At 29.0% G+C, this 22,966-nt stretch overlaps 1 protein-coding gene across 1 annotated transcript in view; it reads right to left on the bottom strand.

The window, feature by feature from the left end:
• The window catches only part of LOC101241003 (uncharacterized), a 94,907-nt gene that overhangs the window by 16,992 nt on the left and 54,949 nt on the right, over positions 1 to 22,966 (bottom strand). Inside the window, exons 16-17 of the mRNA XM_065820374.1 lie at positions 16,136 to 16,510; positions 15,579 to 15,816 (exon numbers count right to left, since the gene is read on the bottom strand). Coding sequence (XP_065676446.1) covers positions 15,579 to 15,816; positions 16,136 to 16,510 — 613 coding nt within the window. The remainder of the gene's footprint in view (positions 1 to 15,578; positions 15,817 to 16,135; positions 16,511 to 22,966) is intronic.

Raw genomic sequence — 22,966 nt, 5'->3', positions numbered from 1 at the left:
CTGTTAGGTATATTAGAATTTATTAAATATCAAAAAACTTAGTTAAGCTTATTTTGACTTTAATTTACATTAAAAGTGTAAAAAAAAGGGTTAAAAAACTAGTGTGAGTAATATTAAGGGAACAAATGTAGATAAGATCTTTTACTTATTTAGCTTGTAACTTAGAAATTGTATTTATTACTTTATTTACCAATTTGTACAAGAAATTATTTACATATTTCAAGTTGTTTTATAGAAAGAAGAAAATAATGTCAAGGAATGGTGATCAACATGATACTGATTTAAACAACTTGGTGTACCCTGAAGGTGACCTAAGACCTTATAACATATCCCAATATTTTTTTTTCGATTTTAAAAGTATTCCATTAATACATTTCAAAACTATCAACATTTAAATCCTTTTATGGTAGCTTTTCGAGAAAACTCACTAAGAAGTTTTATAAAAGATTTATAACAATGTTTTAATATTAAAATAATATTTTTCCATTATAGTTATTTACTTCTTGTAATTGCAACCATGCGATTGGTGATAATAATTTTTATTAGTTTTCGATTGGCTTATATTTGTTGTCAATAAAAGACTTAAATAATAATAAAGACTTAAGTAATAACAGTGAGTATAATAATAAAATTACTACGTATTTTAATTTGAAATACACAGTAATTAATTTAAAGTAAGTAATTAATTTGAAAATATAAAAATTATTTCTCAAGAAAAGAAAAGAAATGCCATACTTTGCTAAAGATCATAACAAGTTCTTTGTATATGCTGTTTGAAAAAAGGATTTAAGATGCATTCAAACCAAAAAAATCTCAATCAAGAGATTTTTTTGGGAAAACTTCTCTGTTGAAAACCCTGATCTGCCTAAAATGTTATGTTTAAATTGTAGAAAAAATCTAGTGAGTTTAGAAAAAGCAGATTAAAAAAGTTATTAATTCACCGCTCGACCTAAGTACGAAGGTATGTTCTTTCTAATAAAAAATAAGCAAATAAAAACTAGTTAGATTTTTCATTATTATTATTTTGCTAATAAACAATATTACGTTTGCGTTTAAAAAACTAATTTCGTGTTACTTTTAGATCTTAATACTAGATTTATTCGGAATGTGAATGTTTTGTTTGTGTTAATGGGCATACAAATGGTACTAAAATGGCAACTCCTCCACCAATGGTTTCATGTGAAAGTAATAAAGATATAAATCTCATTCAAAATAATGTGAATTTTTCTGCAACCAATGAAAACTTTGTTCTTTACAGAACTTGTTTTTAACTTATAGGAAAAGGTATTTAACATCCTTGCACAAAGTTAGCTAAGCAAAAAAATTTGGTCCATATTGTACCATCTACCTCACCTGTAACTAAAGGAAAAGTTTTATCAACTACAATCAACAATTTAGTAACTAATGACACAAAAATAAAAATGAACACCTTTGGCCCTAAGAGACTTGTTGTTTCTGTTGGAGTAGTTGAACCAAAAACATCTTACTTTTCTCTCTCAAAGCTGAAACAACTACAAAGCAAACTTCATACAATGTATAAATTGTTTACTACAGAATTCAAAAAATATACATTACTTTAAAAAACGTTCCTTGTTTTTAACATTTGTATCCAATTTACTAGTGACTATAAGATGTCAGAGATTGCTCGATTTATATAAGTGAATGGGGACAGAAAATCTGTTGAGTCTTGTTTTTCCAAAAAGTTATTGTCAGATCAGGTTATCCTGCTACTGGTAACATGTAACCCAGTACAATCTGCTTTATGTCCTGCTGCCTTGTAGGATACACCTTTTTAGGCAAAGGCTAGGAGATGCCAACTCCGACTTAAAACACCCCCTGCCTTGGAGCTCTTGGTTGAGTAAAGGCTAGAGATGGTGTCTCGATAAAAATACTCATCTTGGGCAGATGTTAAATGCATCCAGCTACTGTCTTGTAGAAGGCCTCCTAGGCAAAGACTTAAGGGGTAAACAGATTCTATCTGTTGACCAGCCTCGCACCCCTTCTTCATCTATTAGACTGGCGCAGATGTATTTGTAATACATTGTTTCCAGTTTAGGATGTTGAATGCTGGATCTTCTTGACTCAATGCATGGGTTTTGCTTGTGTCTCTGTTTTTATGACTAGGCAACTCATTCTATTATCTCCTTATGAGGGTACAGCTCTAAAACTCAGTTTTATGGTTCTGAGGCCGGCTGGTAGTCAGGTTTCCTGAACTCTGTGGTAGCTCTCAGAGAGGCTGATTCCATCAACAGCTGAAAAATATCAAAGTATTAACAGTGCCATGTTGCGCATGGATGGTGTCCCTGTTTGTATTTTTGGTGTGCATTGCGGAGGCCACATTTGGAGCCCTTTGTTATAGCTTAGGGTTTATTAGTAGTAATGAGGCAATTGCTTGGGCTATTAATCAGTGTTCTGAGTACTATCTATGCTTTGAGTCAAGTTCTTCAATCTTCAATTTAAAAATGAATAAAGTACCAAAAACAATAAAACACAAAAAACCATCATCACTAAGTTTCTCTAAACCTATCATTCACAATATTCAATAAACCATATTCGTGGTCTTGGAAGTAACTTTTCTTGTAAAGTCTTATCTCTTGTAAAGTTCACCAGACCTACTTGCTCTTTGTGAGACTAATTTAAGTTCAGCTGTCTCATCTTGTAATCTTAGTGTTGATGGTTATCATGCTTGGCCTGGGCATTTACATTCGTAAAAATTCACCCATTTGTCGTGAAACTTGATTTGAATCCACTGACTATTCTTTTATGTGCTTTCGTTTAGCACCACTTCACTCTATCGCCTTTCTCTTTATTCTATATCGCTTTCTTTCATCTCAAGACTGCACTCTTTTTGATGTTATTTTTGATGATATTGACCAATGCTCACTACTCTGAACGGCTTGGCTCTAGTGTCAGTGATTTTGCCGGCATTAAAGCCCACAACTTTTGCCTTTCTCAATCCCTAACTCAAATAGTCAACTTTCCAACTCGCTTTCCAGACAACCGGAATCATTTACCTTCTCTACTCGACTTATGTCTTGTTTCTGATCCTAGTCAGTGCTCAGTTTCTCCACATTCACCCTTAGGTGCTTCTGATCACAATTTGATCTCTCTAAAACTAATATCTCATTCTTCTTTATCATCTGAATCCCCCTATTATCAAACCTCTTACAACTACAGTAAAGCTGACTGGAATTCTTTCCGTGATTTTCTTCGTGATGGCCCTTGGGTAGAAATCTTTTGTCTTCCTGTCGACAAATGTGCTTCTTAGATAAATTCGTGGATTCAGGCTGGCATTGAATCTTTTGTTACCTCTCAACGATTCCAGGTCAAGCATCACTCTCCTCCATGGTTTTCCTCACACTGTGCTGCTGTGATTGCCAATCGAAACCGTTACTTCCATGTTTATCAGCGAAACAATTCTCCAGAAAATAGACGTCTGTTTATTACTGCTAGAAACAATTGTAAAAAGGTTTTATCTAATGCCAAAACCCGCTATTCTCAGGTCATGAAATATCGTATTTTATCTCAAAAATTAGGCTCCTGTGACTTCTGGAGAATCTTTAATAGTATCAATAATAAGGTCAAATCTTTAATTCCACCTCTCTTGTATGGTTCAGACTTTGTCACCTCACCTAAAAACAAAGCTGAATTGTTTGCTAAAAACTTTTCATCAATATCATCTCTTGATTCCACTAGTTGCTTTCTACCTGATATTGCCAACAAACAGGTTGATCCATTGCTTGACATTCATATCACTCCAGCATCTGTATCTAAAGTGATTTCCTGCCTAGACTCTTCTACAGCTTGTGGCCCGGACAACATACCTGTTATTGTCTTGCAGAAGTGTTCTCCGGAGCTGTCGTCTATACTCTCAAAACTATTCAACAAGTGCTTATCAGAGTCTTGCTTTCCAGCCTGCTGGAAAGCGGCATCTGTTATCCCAATCTTTAAAAATTCTGGAGAGCGATCTGATTCGTCTAACTACCGCCCCATAAGTGTTCTTCCTATAATAAGGAAGGTTTTTGAATCTTTAATTAACAAACACTTAATTTCTCATCTTGAATCTAATAATTTACTTTCTGACCATCAATATGGATTTCGATCTTGTCGTTCTACAGGTGATTTGCTAACAGTAATATCTGATAGGTATTATCGTGCATTAGATAAAGGTGGAGAGGTTAAAGCCATTGCTCTTGACATTTCAAAAGGTTTTGATAAAGTTTGGCATGCTGGTCTTCTCCATAAGCTTTCTTCTTATGGTGTATCTGGCAACATCTTTAAGATTATTGAATCCTTCCTTTCCAATCGTAGTGTAAAAGTTGTCCTCGATGGACAGCACTCTTCTTCTTATTCTGTAACTTCAGGGGTTCCTCAAGGTTCTATCATTGGCCCTATACTCTTTTTAATTTACATTAACGATCTTCCAGATATTCTCACATCTAAGGTGGCATCGTTTGCTGATGATACTACCATTTATTCTTGTCGTGATAAGAAGCCAACAATCTCTGATTGCTTGGAGGGGGCATTTGAGCTTGAAAAGGATCTCACTTCTGCTACAGCATGGGGCTCACAGTGGCTGGTGAACTTTAATTCAAATAAAACTCAATTTTTTTTAGCCAATCGTTATCGCAATAATTTAGATCTTCCTAAATTTATGAACGGTGATGTACTCGATGAGTCATCTACTTTTTATCTACTAGGATTAACTCTTACTTCCAATCTTTCTTAGAAACCATATGTTAAATCAGTTGCAAAATTAGCATCTGCTAAGGTTGCATCTCTTTATCGAGCTTGTCACTTTCTTACTTCGGATTCTATTCTCTATCTCTATAAATCTCAAATCTGGCCTTGTATGGAATACTGTTGCCATATGGGGCGGATCTTCTAATGATGCCCTTTCTCTTTTAGACAAAGTGCAGAAACGCATTGTAAGCATAGTTGGACCTGCTCTGGCAGCCGACCTCCAACCATTATCACATCGTCGTAATGTTGCTTTTCTTTCTCTTTTCTACAAATACTATTATGGGCACTGCTCTAAAGAGCTAGCATCTCTTGTGCCATCTACTAAAATTCATTCTCGTGTTACTTGTCATTCAATTAAGTCTCATCCTTTTTCTGTGACTGTTCCTAAGTTTTTTTCATCAAACATCAGCTCTTTGGAATTCGCTTCCTTCATCTTGCTTTCCTGATTCATATAATTTGCAATCCTTTAAGTCATCCATCAATTGTTATCTTGCTCTACAATCTTCATCTTTTTTCTTTCAGTAACTTCCAACTTTAATTAGTGGCTACTTGCAGCCTTGTTGGAAGCGAAGATGTTTAAAAAACAAAAAAAAAAAGTTAACAGAAGAAAATAAAAATCTATTGTCTTTGTTTGATACTGAGCTTATGCTGATTCAGTATAAAAAGGATATCAGAGACAAGAAAAAAGTGGTATAATTAAAACCTATCTATATATATTTTACTTTGATTTTAGCTCCACTAAAAAGCTCTAAATTATTAATATATTATAATAAAATAATATTTAATGCAACATAATAATTTTATATTTTGATTAAATTGATAACATAAAATAATTTAACATACTGAATTCAAGTTATTTTGTTATTGTTTAGTGCATTGAAAGAACTGTTCCTGGTGTAATATGAAATAATGCTGAAGAGTTTGTTGCAACAGTTTTACAACATAGATCTCTTGAACCAGATAATGTAGATGTTACGATTGGGGTCGATGGAGGGCAGGGCTATCTAAAGGTTACCTTATCAATTAAATTGAAGCCAGAGTTTGATGCACATTCAAGTGAAAAGAAAAGAGTGAAATATAGTGATGAGTACCGATGTAAAGATTTTAAGTTTACTAGCATTCACAAAACTTTAGTTTTGACTGTATTACCATCTATTAATAAAAATTATGCAAACATAAAAATGTTGTTGGATAAATTAAAACTTAACTCTCTGGATTACTCTATTTCAGAAGATCTAAAGGTTCTACTGCTGATGGTTGGAAAGCAGTCAGCAGCTTCAAAGCATCCTTGTTCATTTTGTGAAACAGAATTACCTAGTATGTTGAGAGCTGAGTCATATTCTCTAACTTCCCTGAGTGAGTGGTATAACAAATGGATGGCTGCTGGAGGAAACATTCGAAGAGCTAAATATTTTTGCAACGTTGTTAATGCTCCTTTATTGACTGGAAATGTAATAATGAAGATCTTATTAATTGTCAATATACCAGGCTTACATATTTTACTAGGCATAGTAGACAAACTTCTCAAACTAATTGAAAAAAACTTGTTTGAGAGCAGTAATCAAGGATTTCATTTTGTAAATAGTTATTTGTCTACAATTAATCTTGCCAGAGTACCAGAGTACAAGAGAAAAAAACTTGTTTGAGAGCAGTAATCAAGGATTTCATTTTGTAAATATTTATTGGTCTACAATTAATCTTGCCTTATCAAGGTAAATACAGGTTAGAAGGAAATGGATCCCACAAGTTTCTAATAAAAATCATTTTCAAATCTATTTAAATGAGCACAATATTGTTGGTGGAAAGTATATGAAAGCTTTGAGAGACTTAAGCAATGTTGTTCATGGGTGTTTTGGGAAAACATTAAATCCAAACTACTCTGAATATATTAAAAGATTTTCATAAAGTTTCAGAGATCTTGGTACAAATTATAGTTGAAGGGATACATATAAACAAAATGTAAATGTACGTATATATATACTTTATAACTTTAGTTAAATGTAGTATTTATGTTTTAGTAAACATTTCTTTTTTTAGAAAAAAAAACTACTTTACTTAGAATTTTTTATCCCAAATTCTAAGATCATTATATAAAGCCACTCTATTCCTATAAATTTATTTTATCCTCCTCAATAAAAAAAAACTAACTTTTAAAACATAAATTAGTCTATATTCAAACTAGAAAACCCAAGTTGTTATCAGAAATTATTTCTAAATCTGATCCACAAAGTGTCAATACAATAGCACAAATAACCAAAGAAATTATATATGGCTATTTGATCCACTCTCAGGGGTCTTAGTATGAGTCAGAGGGGTAATAATCTCTAGATTAAAAAAGTATTGTAACTAAGTTTTCTCGAAAAGCTACCATAAAAGGATTTAAATGTTGACAGTTTTGGAATATACAAATGGACTACTTTCAAAATCAAAAAAAAAAATTAATGGGATATGATATAAGGTCTTAAGTCACCTGCAGGGTACCTGTGTGTGTTTGGGTATTGATGGTAAGGATGACAAAAATGTTTTTCAATTTAAAGATGTTATCAAAAATGGAGAAAATTGCTTGTTTAGAGTTTCGGAAAAAGAACATCATTTAACTTGTGCTTACGAAAATAGTTTTAAGAAGGGCTCATATCTTTCTCATAATAACCTTCAAACAAATAGTGCTAATCGTTGTGATAAATAACCTTCAAACAAATAGTTCTAATGGTTTGTGTGAACTTGCATGCAATGTTCTGAAAGAGTATAATAGTTTAACATCAGTGTAAACTATTCTTCTTGAAAATACAAATGTCAATACAGAATTCAAAACAGGAACTGTTGCTTGCTTAGAAAAGAAATTAGTAAGAACAAAACACCTAATTGAATGTACTTTGCATAAAATAAACTTCCGTTTTAAACAGTATTCAAAAAAGTTGATGGCAGTATAATGAGTCCAAATAAATTTCAGGACCGATTAGAATGCGAATTTCTATGGATTTCCATCTTATCCCACAGATGATGTTTACAGAAATTGATACCCCATTGAAGATGTTAGATATACCCAGTGAAGTGGTTAATGATTTAACCCATTATCAAAGATTATTACTTGAATATTGCCTTGAAGATTTTGCCAATCCTACATTAAAAAAAAAAATGAACAAAGTAAGATAGTTAATTTTAACAGTTCGAATCATAACCTTGTATAGCTATTGTATGTTGCCTGAGAACTTCTTATATTGTATGAGAACTTTAACATAAGGGAGCAGATGTGAATTTTATAATAAGCAGGCATAACTAGTCATTAAAAAACTAAGGACAAGTAAAGTTAAAGAATGTCTTATTAAAAATATTGCTAACTTTGATATATATTTTCGTGCAACCTCTTGGACAGAATTGGTTGATTTAAAAAAAATAGTGAACTGCAATCAATAATCAGGTTCAAAGAAAACGAAATTGATGTACTAATTGCAACTAAAGAAGTTTCAAAATTTGCCAGATTTTCCATCTCATGTGCAAATCATTAAACGTGCTGTCAAACTAGTCACAGAAGCTAGTCACCAAGTATATGTTAGGGAAGCTCTTCATAAATATATTTTGACTAAACTAAAACTAAAATCTATTTTGTGGTTTTTTAAGGGTAATTCCATATAAAAATGGGACAAAAAATTGAAATTTTTCAGTCACCCTCTCAGATTTCTTTCAAATTTGAACCAGTGGTACCTATCAATATAACAAAAAAAATGTAAAATTTGAGCTCCCAATTCCAAACGGTTCAAAAGTTATGATGTTTTGAGATTCAGCCTAAAACGCCCTATTTTTTTCCCCTTCCGCTATTATGAATTTTGTAGTAGTACTTTTAATTGAATAATTTAAGATCTAGTTGAAGAATGTGGCTAAAAATTGGTACCTGACCATTTTTGAGGGTGCTGAATTCAAAAATGTAGATAAAATAGCGAAATTTAAATTTTTTGATAGCTATTTTTTCATTTTAAAATGGTCAGTCAAATTTTTTGTTCTGCTACCATGGGTTGCGCTTTCATTAGTTCCCGGAGTTGCCCAAGTCTCATGGATTCAATTTTTTTTTTTCAAATGAATTAGGTAATCCCAGACTATATTTATAAAAAAGATGATTTTGGTTTCTTAAAGCATAATAAATAAAAATATAAAAATGTAAAGTTTGAGATCCCAATTCCAAATGATTCAAAAGTTATGATGTTTTGAAATTCAGCCTAAAATGCCCTATTTTTTTCCACTTCCGCCATTATGAACTTTGTAGCAGTACTTTTAATTGAATAATTTAAGATCTAGAGGAAGAATGTGGCTAAAAATTTTTACCTGACCATTTTTGAGGGTGCTGAATTCAAAAATGTAGATAAAATAGTGAAATTTAAATTTTTTGATAGTCATTTTTTTATTTTAAAATAGTCAGTCAAATTTTTTGTTCTGCTACCATGGGTTCCCCAAGTCTCATGGTTTCAACTTTTTTTTTCAAATGAATTAGGTGATCCTAGGCTATCTTTATAAAAAAGATGATTTTGGTTTCTTAAAGCATAATAAATAAAAATATAAAAATGTAAAGTTTGAGATCCCAATTCCAAATGATTCAAAAGTTATGATGTTTTGAAATTCAGCCTAAAATGCCCTATTTTTTTCCACTTCCGCCATTATGAACTTTGTAGCAGTACTTTTAATTGAGTAATTTAAGATCTAGAGGAAGAATGTGGCTAAAAATTTTTACCTGACCATTTTTGAGGGTGCTGAATTCAAAAATGTAGATAAAATAGTGAAATTTAAATTTTTTGATAGTCATTTTTTTATTTTAAAATAGTCAGTCAAATTTTTTGTTCTGCTACCATGGGTTCCCCAAGTCTCATGGTTTCAACTTTTTTTTTCAAATGAATTAGGTGATCCTAGGCTATCTTTATAAAAAAGCATAATAAAGATATGTCATTTTGAAACTTAGACAAAAAATTTCTTTATTTGGCCGCTATTCTCTATTATAGATTTTATAGCAATACTTTTTGTGTGAATGTTTTTAGTTCTAGTAGAGAAATATGACTGAAAATTTGTACCTGACCATTTTTAAAGGTGTTGAATACAAAGATGAAGAGAAATTAACCCAATTCCTAATATTTTTGAATAATTTTTGAATTTTAAAATGGTATAACATTACTTAACCATAAAACGGGGTAACATTTTCACAAATTGCCTGACTCTCATGGGTTCAATTGTGGTGTGTAAAAACAGTTTATAAAGGTTGGTTTTGATATATAAATAAAGTTTTTTGAAGTAAATTATCATGAAAAATATAGTTTTGCAACGCCTGCTGTGATGTATAAATATAGTTTTGGGACGTTAGTTATGTTGTCTAAATATAGTTTTGAAACAAAAGTTAACAATAACAAATTTCAATAAAAAAAAAATATTTTAGACTAAATAACTATTAAATCTTGTTTGGTAATTCAGTTTCTGAGTCAAGGCAAACAGCCAACAGTGCTCTATTGGAATCAACCTAGAAAGTGAATGTCAGCATATCAACATATACATTGTTGCTGGGAATTGAACCTTTTGAAGATATTCCTGAATATGAAAGAAAAATATTAATGTGGAGGACTGGGCTCTCAATAATAAATGTCAAACCAACAACTTGTCTCCATCATAAACATGTTTATTTGAAGCGTTATACAACTAAATTAACACAGTGCTGCAAACCATTTAATACTCATAACAAAGTTATAAAAGGTATTTATAGCAATCATGACTTTTAGTTTTGTGAAAATGTTGTGAGTTACAATAATGAAATTATTGGCAGCCAAATTCTATTTTAGCTATAATTAACTTTTTAGCTGACTTCTGAAAGTGCACTATTAAATGCCATAGAACTTTAAACTTTTAAAGGTTTTATTAAAATTTTTATACATATTAAAAGAGTTCTTCCTTTTTTTTAGGTAGTCTTCGTGAAATCAACTTGGATACAGCAAAGTACCTATGCAGTAAAGGCAAATTCTTAGTTCCAGGTGAAAAACTTTGTCCACAATGCAGACATAAATTAGCATCAATTGAAGAATCAGAAGAGAACAAAATGGAGATAAAATTAACTAAAGATAATATGGAAAAAGAAATTATACTGGAATCAACAAGATCATTGCTCAACAGTACTTTATGCGAACTTGAAGTGTCCTCTAAATGTTCATTTACCCAAAACCTTTAACTTGGAAAGAGATAAATAAAGCAAGTTGAAGAAGCAGTTATTAAGAAGCTTGCAACTGCTATGAATGTAATCGAATCCAATCTTGTTACACTAAAAAATAAAGTTCTAAAGGAAATTCAAACCAAAGCTGGTGATCTAGACTTTCTTGTAGAATGCATGAAAGAAAAACTTAAGGTTTCTAACAGAAGGCAGCAACTTTAAATTTTGACATTAACCCCAAAATCTTGGTCTATCAGAAAAGTAGCAAAAGAGTTTTCAGTTTCCAAACACAAAATCAAAAATGCAAAGTTTTTACAGGACCAAAAAGACATCATAGCATACCCTGATGTAGTTAAACGGCATCGAATCAGTATAGATGTTATAGAACTTGTAAAGCTTTTTTACAGTGACGATGAGTATTCAAGGCAAATGCCAGATAAAAAAGACTGTGTAAGTGTTGGGGAAAAAAAGATACATGTCAAAAAAATTGATTTTGTGTAACTTAAAGGAGCTCTAAGTGGCATATAAGACAAAGTACCCAGGCCATAAAATCGAATTTTCTAAATCAGTCTTTGGTCTAAATGGTGCATCCTTGCTGGTCCATAAGGTACACATTCTGTTTGTGAGTGTATAACACACCAAAATGTTAAATTAATGTTGAGTGCTATAGGCCTTGAAACATCTTAGCATAAAATCATTGAAAAGATTGTCTGCAGCAAAAAATCTAAAGTTTGCCTGATTGCAAACTTTAGATTTTTGCACATGTTTGCACAAAATGATGATCTAAAAGAGCAATATAACAGTGGTGCAAATGAACTGTCAGTGGATTTCAAACAGTGGACAACAACAGATAGAACTAAACTATTCGCAACAAAACTTCCATTAAATGAATTCATAGAGCTCCTGTGTGAAAAACTTGATAATATTACTTCTCATTCATTTATAACAAAATCACAATCTAGCTATCTAAAGCATCTCAAAGAAACAATTAGTATTAATGAGGCTATTGTACTGGCAGATTTTGCAAAGAATTACACTTTTGTAGTACAAGACGAGATACAGAGTTACCAAGGGAGCAAGAGTCAATGTTCCCTTCATCCAGTTGTCATCTACTACAAGAAAGTGAAATAGGAAATATCTTCTTTTTGTGTAGTTTCAGATGATTTGAATCATGATATTGGATTTATCAATGAAGTTATGCATAAAACCATTAATCATATAAAAACTCATCTTTGTCCCACAATTACAAAAATTCATTATTTTTAAATAAAAACTGCAAAAATTTTTACAATTTATGTCACCATGCTCAAGGTTTTTCTGTTTGTTGCATCTGGAATTTCTTTGCAACAAGCCATGGCAAATCTCCATGCGATGGAATAGGCGGCACTGTTAAAAGGCTAGTTGCAACAGCTAGCTTGCAGAGTCCAACCACAGGTTATATACTGTCTTCTCAAGCAATGTTTGAATACTGTCAAAAGTCATTCAGTGGGATATGCTTGTGTACGTCACTGCTGAAGAAATGGAGCTAGTAAGAAACAAACTTACTGATAGACTTTTAATAGCAACCACTATTCCTGGGACAAGAAGGGTATCCAATGATGATGATTTTGCTCTAACATTTGACTTCCTCAAAATGAAATTATTAAAATTGATAATGTTATGATGTCACAATACCTATTTTGCAAATATGACGATTTTTACTGGCTTGGTATGGTTTCTGAAGTTGATAAAGAGAATGATGAAGTCGGTCGTACTACTGGCCATAGTGGGATGATAACTGCTGGGTGCCAAGAATGAATGTCATTTCTCTTGTTAAAACACCTTCAACATCTTCTGGGCGTCAGTACCAAATCTCAAAAGAAGATGAAACTCTATTTAAACAAGTTTTATCTTTTTAGTGAAAGTTGATTAATATTTTACTTTCATTGTTTAAATGATATAAACTTCAATTTTAGTAATATTTGGTTATTACTTTTCATTTATATTTTTGAGCTTTTTCCAATAAAGCAGGTTTTTAATATTTTAAATATTTAATAAATATCTAAGTTTTTAATATTTTTCAAAAAAGTTTGCATTTTAGTTTCTTATTTTTTAACACAACATTTGAGCATGTAACCTAAAATTTTAGCATGCAACCAATGTTTTGAAATAATACCTAATTATTAGAATAATAAAAAAAGAAATTATTTTTTCAATGTGTTGTATAGTAAATTATATTTCCATGTATACTTTTGAAAATATTGATTATAAATATGCAAGTTATGCAAAGCAATATAATTTTTTTTTTTTTTTTCAAAGACCTAAACTTTTCTAAAACATCTTATTGCACAATGAGAGTAAGGCAACTCCAGAAATAAGTGAAATGCAAATTATGGTTACACGAAAAAAAAAGGACTGTTGACACTTTAAAATGGTCAGGAACCAATTTTTAGCCACATTCTTCCACTAGATCTTAAATTATTCAATTAAATCTACAAAATCCATATTGGTGGACTTCATAAAAAAAGGAACGTTTTAGGCTGAATTTCAAATTATCATAGCTTTTGAACCGTTTGGACTTGGGAGCTCAAATTTTGCATTTTTTTATGTTTCATTAATAGGTACCACTGGTTAAAATTTAAAGAAAGTCCAAAGGGTAACTGAATGACTGTCCCACTTTTACATGGAACTACCCTTAAGTAAAACATTATTTTAAATCCGTTGTTTTTTGATGTGCTTGATGTATATAACGATGTACTGATGTACTGAATAAGCATGTAATGTACTTGCTTTTATTTTTTAACTGGGTTCAATGTAATAACAGTGTAGTGGCATAGTGATTGCATTATAATCACAAGATTTCAGTTTTATAAAGGTTGTGCCCAAGTCCAAGCCTTTAAAAGGAACATGCTCATGTTTTTTTTTTTCACACTGAAATTTTTTTAACAATCAAATAACTGAATTATGATTGTTAACAAGACAATTTCAACAATATTATTACGAGGTAATTATTTTTAGGATTTTAATTCATTGATTTTTTACAACGAAATAGTTGAAAGTTGTATATCTTCAATTATAATATAGTTATATAGCTTCAGCTATATAACTAACCAATTTTTAAAATAACTATATTATTATTAAAATATCGCAATTATATTTCATTATATAATATTAATATTATATAATAAAATATAATTGTGGGTTAAATAAAATATTTTGCATTTTGTTAATACTTTCTTTTAAACCAGATTTTATCATCTTTAAGGTCAAAAAACATAACAACTTATTAAAATCATATTTGTAAATGCTTTTAAAATGCAGTTTTTTTATAGGAATACAGTTCAGTGATATAACTCCTTTTAGATTTGTTAAAATATTTAATTATATTTTATATTTAAAGGAAAAAATAATCCGTTAAAAATAAGACTTAATTAAAATCTTATATTTCTTAGTTACTATCAAATATAAAAACTTTTTGATTCGAATTATAACTCATGAAAATATTCATGAAAATGTATATATATAAAAATATATATATATATAAAAGCTTTATATATACTAATTTTATTTATATATATATATATATATATATATATATAAAATTATATATATAAAGCATTTATATATATATATATATATATATATATATATATATATATATACATATATATATATATATATATATATATATATATATATATATATATATATATATATATATATATATATATATATATATATATATAAAAGCTTTATATATACTAATTTTATATATATATATATACATATATATATATATATATATATATATATATATATATATAAAAGCTTTATATATACTAATTTATATATATATATATATTAAATTTCTTTTATATATATATATATATATATATATATATATATATATATATATATATATATATATATATATATATATATATATATATATATATATAAAAGAAATCCTAAAAGAAAAAACTACAAAAAATTGTAATTGTAAACAAAAAAATAATTGTAGGGTGAATGGGAGAGAATATATATGAGAATTAAAATATAAAAACATTGATGATTTTATACTGAATTGGTCCATCCTTAAAACAGCGCCTGCATATAACAATATTTTCAAAAAATGTATACTATGCTTACAAGAAAAATTTGAAATAATTACACATGCAAATGAAAAATGTTTATTAAACAAAAAAATTGGAATAAATTTCTAAATGCAGGCACAAAAATAATTTTCTCCTAAAAAACTATAAAAATAAATGAGCTCAAAAATAGTTACATTAAGTCCTCCTTTTAAAAATATTTTTGAAAAAAGCAGAAGTAGTTATTTCCAAAGAATTCGTTTTATAGTAGTGTCAGCAAATTCCACAAATGTGTGAAAATTTGCAGTAGTTAAGACATTTGTAACTTCCTGTAATTTAATTTTTGGTATAAATTGAAGTTTTATTAATTTAATCATTTATTTCTGATGAGTCTTTATTGATGAAACACAGTGTTAAATAAGAAAAATTTTTGTTAAGTGATTTTCTACTATATTATATGTATATATATATATATAAAAATTATGTTAGTGTATTCTAAAAATAGAGTGCTCAATGTTCTTAAAGAAAAGAGTTTTTTACTAATAAATTAGTAAAAACCTTATCTAATTTATTCAATCTTGTATGGAACATACCAATTTAAAACTACTTCTTCTGCTGACAACGTTTTAGCTCCAAAAAAACACTTTTTCATGACACTAAATCCAAAATCTAGTGAAATAGAATCTTTTTTTTCACTGTTTTCTGATCTGACGACTGAATCAGCTAACTCATATGCTTTCTGAGATAAATCTGCATCAATTTGTAACAAAGGAACACCATGTAGACTTCGAAGAGCATTATGAGCTTTCAATCCTTCCTCATTAAACTTTTCTAAAAAAAACTTTATTTTTAAAAATAAATAGTCTCACCTATTAAAAACAACAGCTTAGAAGAACAATTAATAAACTGTATATATATATATATGTTATAAAATATATATATATGTTATAAAATATATATATATATATATATATGTTATAAAATTTTTTTTTTTTTATTAAATTCGTCAAGTTTTGTATTTCGAAATTATGGAGTTAAGAAATATATATATATATATATATATATATATATATATATATATATATATATATATATATATATATATATATATATATATATATATATATATTGTTTAATATAGATCTCATACTTAAAGTACTTTTAAGCTTGTTGTCTTGTGATTTTGATTTTTCAGAAATCTTTTGTTCTTTTTCAAACATTTTTATCTTTTGTTCTTTTAACGGCTTTCCAATATTTTCATTATCTGTCGATTCTCCAGAGATATTGAAAACAACTGAATTTTTTAATTCATTATTGAGAGAGCTGTTAGAATTATCACTTGAATTTGTCTGAAATAGTTGAGTCATATTTGATTGAGGTAGCTCATCATTTAAAGCTGATGAGTTTTGATTATTAACAGGAACATTATCATAAAACTTTTCATCAATTACTGGTGATGGATTTTGAAATGGCATATTCTCTCTTTGTGCTTTTGATTCATCTAACACATCTTGTGTTTTTGTTTCTAAAATAACAATAACAAAATGTGTATTACTGTAAAGAAAAATTTGTACAATCTATTAAACACCATGACTAAGCAAGTCACTGTTGACTTAAGTTGATAATTAGTTCAAGATTTTTTTTTTCATATATTTATATATATATTTATGTGAAAACCTTTGGAAACAGCTAGATAGCGCAGTGAGAAAAACCTTCAAAAATGTACAGGAAAACAGCTTATTGGGCAATCAAGATTGCTCTTCTGCAAACAGAAACACTTCAATTTTAACAATTGCATGTAAAGTAGTGGATAAAGCAAAAAATATTGATAAACTATATGTTAAGAAAAAATGCTTGCTACAAGCATTTCTATGAGGAATGGTTATAAAAAAAATTTCCAAAATAAAAAATTGAAATTGCTAAACTTGATCAATTTAAAGATGATTATGAAACTTTATCAATTTAAAATGATGATGAAACTTTAACTTTTCTGCTGTTGAAACAATGTAAAAATTTATCAAATACCAAATGATTGATGTCATTCTGCAGCTGCAAAAAAAATAATAAACTTCTTATTTGGTCAAAGATCAACTAGAAAGATGTGCCTGGTGACTAAATAAGTAAAAAATTATACCCTTAGTTTACAAAAAAAAAAAAAAAAAAAATAAGAAAAGAAAGGTTTCAAATTCAGAATGACCATGAAGTAAAAAGATGGACAATCTAGCTTTTAATCCTGAAGTACAGGGAAAAAGTGTTCTTAAAAAAAATCATGCATCAAAAACTGGTTTATATTCTTCCCAGTGTTTCTGACAAATGTATCTTATCCCAGGAGCCACACTGAATGCGTTTAAGGTACTTCTATTGGTCTCGAAACACACCTTAATAGAAAAATACTTTTTTTTTCATGAAATTATCATAAATAAAGTCTGTTGTTTTTTGGAAAAACTAGATTGCCTGATTATTATTAAAAAGCCTAAAAATAAACTAGACCTATGTTAACAAGAAGAAAAGCATTTGCACCACTTCAAGTTAATGATCCTTGGTTGATTCAAAAAAAGAATGAGTTTGCAGTTGATTCTTTGATTACCTATCAGAGAAGAGAAGGCAACCAAGAAAACTAATTTGCAAATATTTTGAAAACTAATTTTAACTTATAGGTTCAAGAGGTTCAACTAATAGAAAAATCACCAAATGGAGTTGTTTTCTTTAAACCAGGTGCTTTTCACAAACAACGCTGGATGGCCATTCTTCTTTACAGTGCAAAAATGTTTCTGGGCAAATACCAGTTACATTACTCTAACAGTTCTGTTAAACTTCAAAAATTAGTACAACTTTACAAGTTTCTGACATGTCAAAAACTGGCTTTCCTAAAAAATCTTCTTCAAATGCAGAAGTGGAGAAAAAGTCATTAACTGTCATAGAAAGAAATACATGGTACCTTACAGGCAAATGATCCCAATAGCTCAACTCTCTTCTCTTCTTCAAACACTGTAAAAGACATAATCAGAAATTGCTAAGAAGCTCATAAAATCTTACTCCAACATTTCAACTTGGAAGACTTGTTGTAACTGGTTTGTCAAAAACTTTTTAAGATTATGAGAAAAATTAAATTGAATTTTTAAATGAAATAACACAGTTTTAAGTGAAAAATGTTCTGTCTATTAGAGGTGAAAAAACTTTAACTTTGCTGAGAGGGATCATGGAAAACCTATCTACCAAAAAGACAATTTCTAAGTAAGAATTTTCACTTTTTTTTTGAAAAAACCATAATGTATATATATATATACATACATACATACATATATATATATATATATATATATATATATATATATATATATATATATATATATATATATATATATCTATATATATATATATCTATATATATCTATATATATATATATATATTTATATATATATATGTATATATATATATATATATATATATATATATATATATATATATATATATATATATATATATATATATATATATATATATATATATATATATATATATATATATATATATATATATATATATATATATATATAGATATATAATAATATAATAAAACTTAATAGCATTTAAAAATATATGTAAAAATAATGCATACAATGTGTTGTTTAAACAAGTGAATGAGTTTCAGACAAACTAAACTCACCAATATGAAGCGAGGTTTATTTTTAAATAAAAAGCTCTTTGGTGTAAAACTTTTTATTACAGTTTAGTAAGAATCAAACTTTTTTCAAACAAAAGTAAAAAAATAAGTAAATATTTTTGTTGGGTTTTATAACTATAAATGCATGTTTAGATAAGCAGTGTGACATCATACTTAAATAGCCTGTTTTTTGCAATTTTTTCTTTCATTATTCTTTGTTTTTTCTTTTTTTTGAAAAATCCATATTCTATAAGAATAAGCAAAAAGAGTAAGCAAATGTTAATCTATATACTCGATAATATATATAAATATATATATATATATATATATATATATATATATATATATATATATATATATATACATATATATATATATATATGGCCAAATCCGTAGTTTAGTGACGCATCATGCAGAGAGATTTTTTTTAATAAAAATTCAATAATAATTTTTTATTACTCTAAATCAATCCTGAATTAAAATTTTATAATATAAATTAAACACAATAGTGTTAACATAAACCTGACACATTGCAAAAATTAAAACATGAGTTCAGTGACACAAAGTGGAAAAAAGCTTTTTATCAGCATATTTTTAAATAGATTTTTTGCTGAAACTTTAATTCTTGCTAGACTAATTAGATCTTTTTGTTGTAATTTATTCATTTGGCAATAAGGCAGTTATAAAAAAGCCACAAATAACAAAGTTTTCCTATCATTTTATTGTACAGAAAAAAATTCAGTGACGCAACAAGAAATATCAGTTCAGTGACGCAACGTTCAGTGACAAAACAAAAAGATGGAATTAAAAACCTTTTAAAAAGTTTTGTTATTTCGTAATAAATTTTAATTATACTCAGGTGAAAATAGTATAGAGACAATGTTATCATTCGGAATATAAAAATAATTTGATTTTGATATATCTTTGATTTTTCTTGAATAACTTAAAATTGAACTAAATCTAAGATCATTTTTTTGTTATCTTGTATCATATTCTGACATGAATTACAAATATTTTCAAATCTTGTAATGCTAAAGCAAAATCTGCTGCTGACCTGATCTCGCATTGACTAGATTTAACTTCCAGGGCTGCAATTAGCTGAACAGCAGCTCTAATTCCGTCAACCATTTCTTTCCCGTGCATCGCTGCAAAGAAATGCCAGAAGAATTTTTTCTGAAAACATTTTTCAAACACAATAATTGCAACCATAATGCTTTTGTTTTTGAACTGAGAAGTAGCATTATCACTAAACATGTGTACTTCTTTGACTTGATCAGGAATGAAGTGATGGATTTTGTCAATGTACGGTATAACTGAAGACTTTGTATGATCAGTTCAATCAGAAACTATGGCAAATGCTTTTAACTCAATGTTCCAGACTGCAAGGGTCATAATAGAAACTTGATTTTAACCACAATGAGCCGCTTGTGCTTCATTTTGATAGCAACACCTAGCGTTTTCAGCCCAGTCAACTTGAATAACCGCAATTTCAGAATTAATACTCATCGAAACTTCCTTCAGTTTCTTAAAAATTGTTGATTGGTTTTTCTTTACAAATTTTTTTTTTTTTTTTTTTTTTTAAACATCTTCACTTCCAATAAGGCTGCAAGCAGCCACTAATTAAAGTTGGAAGTTACTGTAAGAGAAAAGATGAAGATTAAAAAGCAATATAATGATTGGCGGACAATTTAAAAGATTGCAAATTATATGAATCAGGAAAGCAAGGTGAAGGAAGCGAATTCCAAAAGAACTGATGTTCGAGGAAAAAAACTAGACAAATAAGCGTTTTTGGAGCACTTAGGAACAGTCACAGAAAAAGGATGACACTTAATTGAATGACGAGTAACACGAGAATGAATTTTAGTAGATGGCACAAGAGACGCTAGCTCTTTAGAGCAGTGCCCATTATAGTATTTGTAGAAAAGAGAAAGAGAAGCAACATTACGACGATGTGATAATGGTTGAAGGTTGGCTGCAAGAGCAGGTCCAACTATGTTTACAATGCGTTTTTGCACCTTGTCTAAAAGAGAAAGGGCATCATTAGAAGATCCGCCCCAGATATGGCAACAGTATTCCATACAAGGCCGGATTTGAGATTTATAGAGATAGAGAATAGAATCTAGAGTAAGAAAGTGGCGAGCTCGATAAAGAGATGCAACCTTAGCAGATGCTAATTTTGCAACCGATTTGATATATGGTTTCCAAGAAAGATTGGAAGTAAGAGTTAATCCTAGAAGATGAAGAGTAGGTGACTCATTGAGTACATCACTGTTCATAAATATAGGAAGATCTAAATTATTGCAATAACGATTGGCTGAAAAAAATTGAGTTTTATCTGAATTAAAGTTCACCAGCCACTGTGAGCTCCATGCTGTAGCAGAAGTGAGATCCTTTTCAAGCTCAAATGCCCCCTCCAGGCAATCAGAGGGTGTTGGTTTCTTATCACGACAAGAATAAATGGTAGTATCATCAGCAAACAATGCCACCTTAGATGTGAGAATATCTGGAAGATCGTTAATGTAAATTAAAAAGAGTATAGGGCCAAGGATAGAACCTTGAGGAACCCCTGAAGTTACAGAATAAGAAGAAGAGTGTTGTCCATCGAGAACAACTTTTATGCTACGATTGGAAAGGAAGGATTTAATGATCTTAAAGATGCATGTTAAACGAACTTGTTGATTGGTTTTTCTTTACAAATGCATGTTAAACAAATCACGCATCGCTGATATGTGTTGGATGTATTCTGTTACAGTAGACTTTTTTTGAAATTTTTTCAATGTTTGCATATGTTTTAGTTTAAGGCTTTCTCCACTTATCCCAGGATACTTTGAAACCAAATGTATTACCGGTTTGCAAGAATTTATCAAACTGTTTTATACCTTTGCATGCAACGCATTTGTCATAGGAGCAATCATTTGTGTACAGTTCACAGACAAAGTTATTTATCATTTTAGATCCAACTTTTATTGAAGATGCTTGAACTGATTTTGTTAATACATCTAAGGCAAATTGCATAAATTTATGCAAACTACAAACACAAACATTATGCAGAAACTTTGTAACTGATTTCACATTGCGTGAACGAAGGTCGCAAAATTTGCTGAGTCCAATTTTTATGTGCTGATGCTTTTTCTTGAATAACTTGGAAGTTTATTTTAGCATATAATATAAATGATGTATCTGAATATTGTTTGCTTTTCAATCAGATAATTGAATTCCAGTGACATCTTTTTTGTTTTTCAATTTTTCTCGATATCTCTTAGATCTTACTCTGGACATTTCTATCTTTTTATCAGCATTCCAAAAAACATAATTAGCTTAGTATTCTGCATAACGTTTTTTTTTTTACTTCTAATTTTGATTCCATTTCTAAAAAATTTACAACTTTTTAAAAAAATGCCAACATAAATCCAATAATTTAAAAATATTTACTAGTCCTTCACAATACTAAAATGCAAAATTTATTCGACCAAAACCCACAACGAAATCTGAACATTTGGATGATACTTTGACTTCCTAACCATACTATTTCTTATAACGCTAATTATCCATTTGATGGGTTCAGTGATGCAACAGCTTTTAAACTATAACTATAAGTTAATATAATACTTTCTAACCAATTTTTTATTGAATAATGATGGAAAATTTACATTAAAATACATAATTTCTAGAAAAAACCTCGCCTTAAAGCCTAATTTCATTGTGATAATTAAACTTTTTTAGCTTTTAGTTCAGTGACACAACCTAATTTTTGCAGATGTGTATGTGACAAAAAAACGCTTGAAATATTTTTAAAGAGTAAATTTTTTTACTCAAGACATATATATAATCTCAAAGATTCTTTCTAAACAAAAATATGAATATGTTTTGTTTAAAATGTTGCAATAACTTGCCCTGAAATTTTACTCATTTTTCCGAATAATAAAAACAGCTACTAATATTCATCAAATTTATCTACTCGGTTCAAACATTTTCTACTCAAAATTTATTTTAACAATAATTTTAAGGTGTTTAAACTACAAATAAAAAAAAAAAGAAATTTTTAAACACGAAATTTATCTCTTCCATCGTGGAAATAGCCATATATATACATATATATATATAATATATATTAACTATATACACGCTGACTCTAACCACCCTCCGTGCATATTAAAAAGTCTACCGCAAACAATTAAACTAAGATTGTCTACTGCATCTTCAAATAAAGAAATTTTTGAAAAAGCTGTTTCGCGCTATTAGGATGCATTGTTAAAATCAGGTTTCTCATCCAAACTCAAATATCAGTCAGATACAGAACCCATTCAAAACAAAAA

The sequence above is a fragment of the Hydra vulgaris genome, chromosome 15 (assembly GCF_038396675.1).
Source record: "Hydra vulgaris chromosome 15, alternate assembly HydraT2T_AEP".
NCBI classification, from domain to species: domain Eukaryota; kingdom Metazoa; phylum Cnidaria; class Hydrozoa; order Anthoathecata; family Hydridae; genus Hydra; species Hydra vulgaris.
Note: the sequence above shows the minus strand (reverse complement) of the source record. Positions and strands in the feature narration are given on the sequence as shown.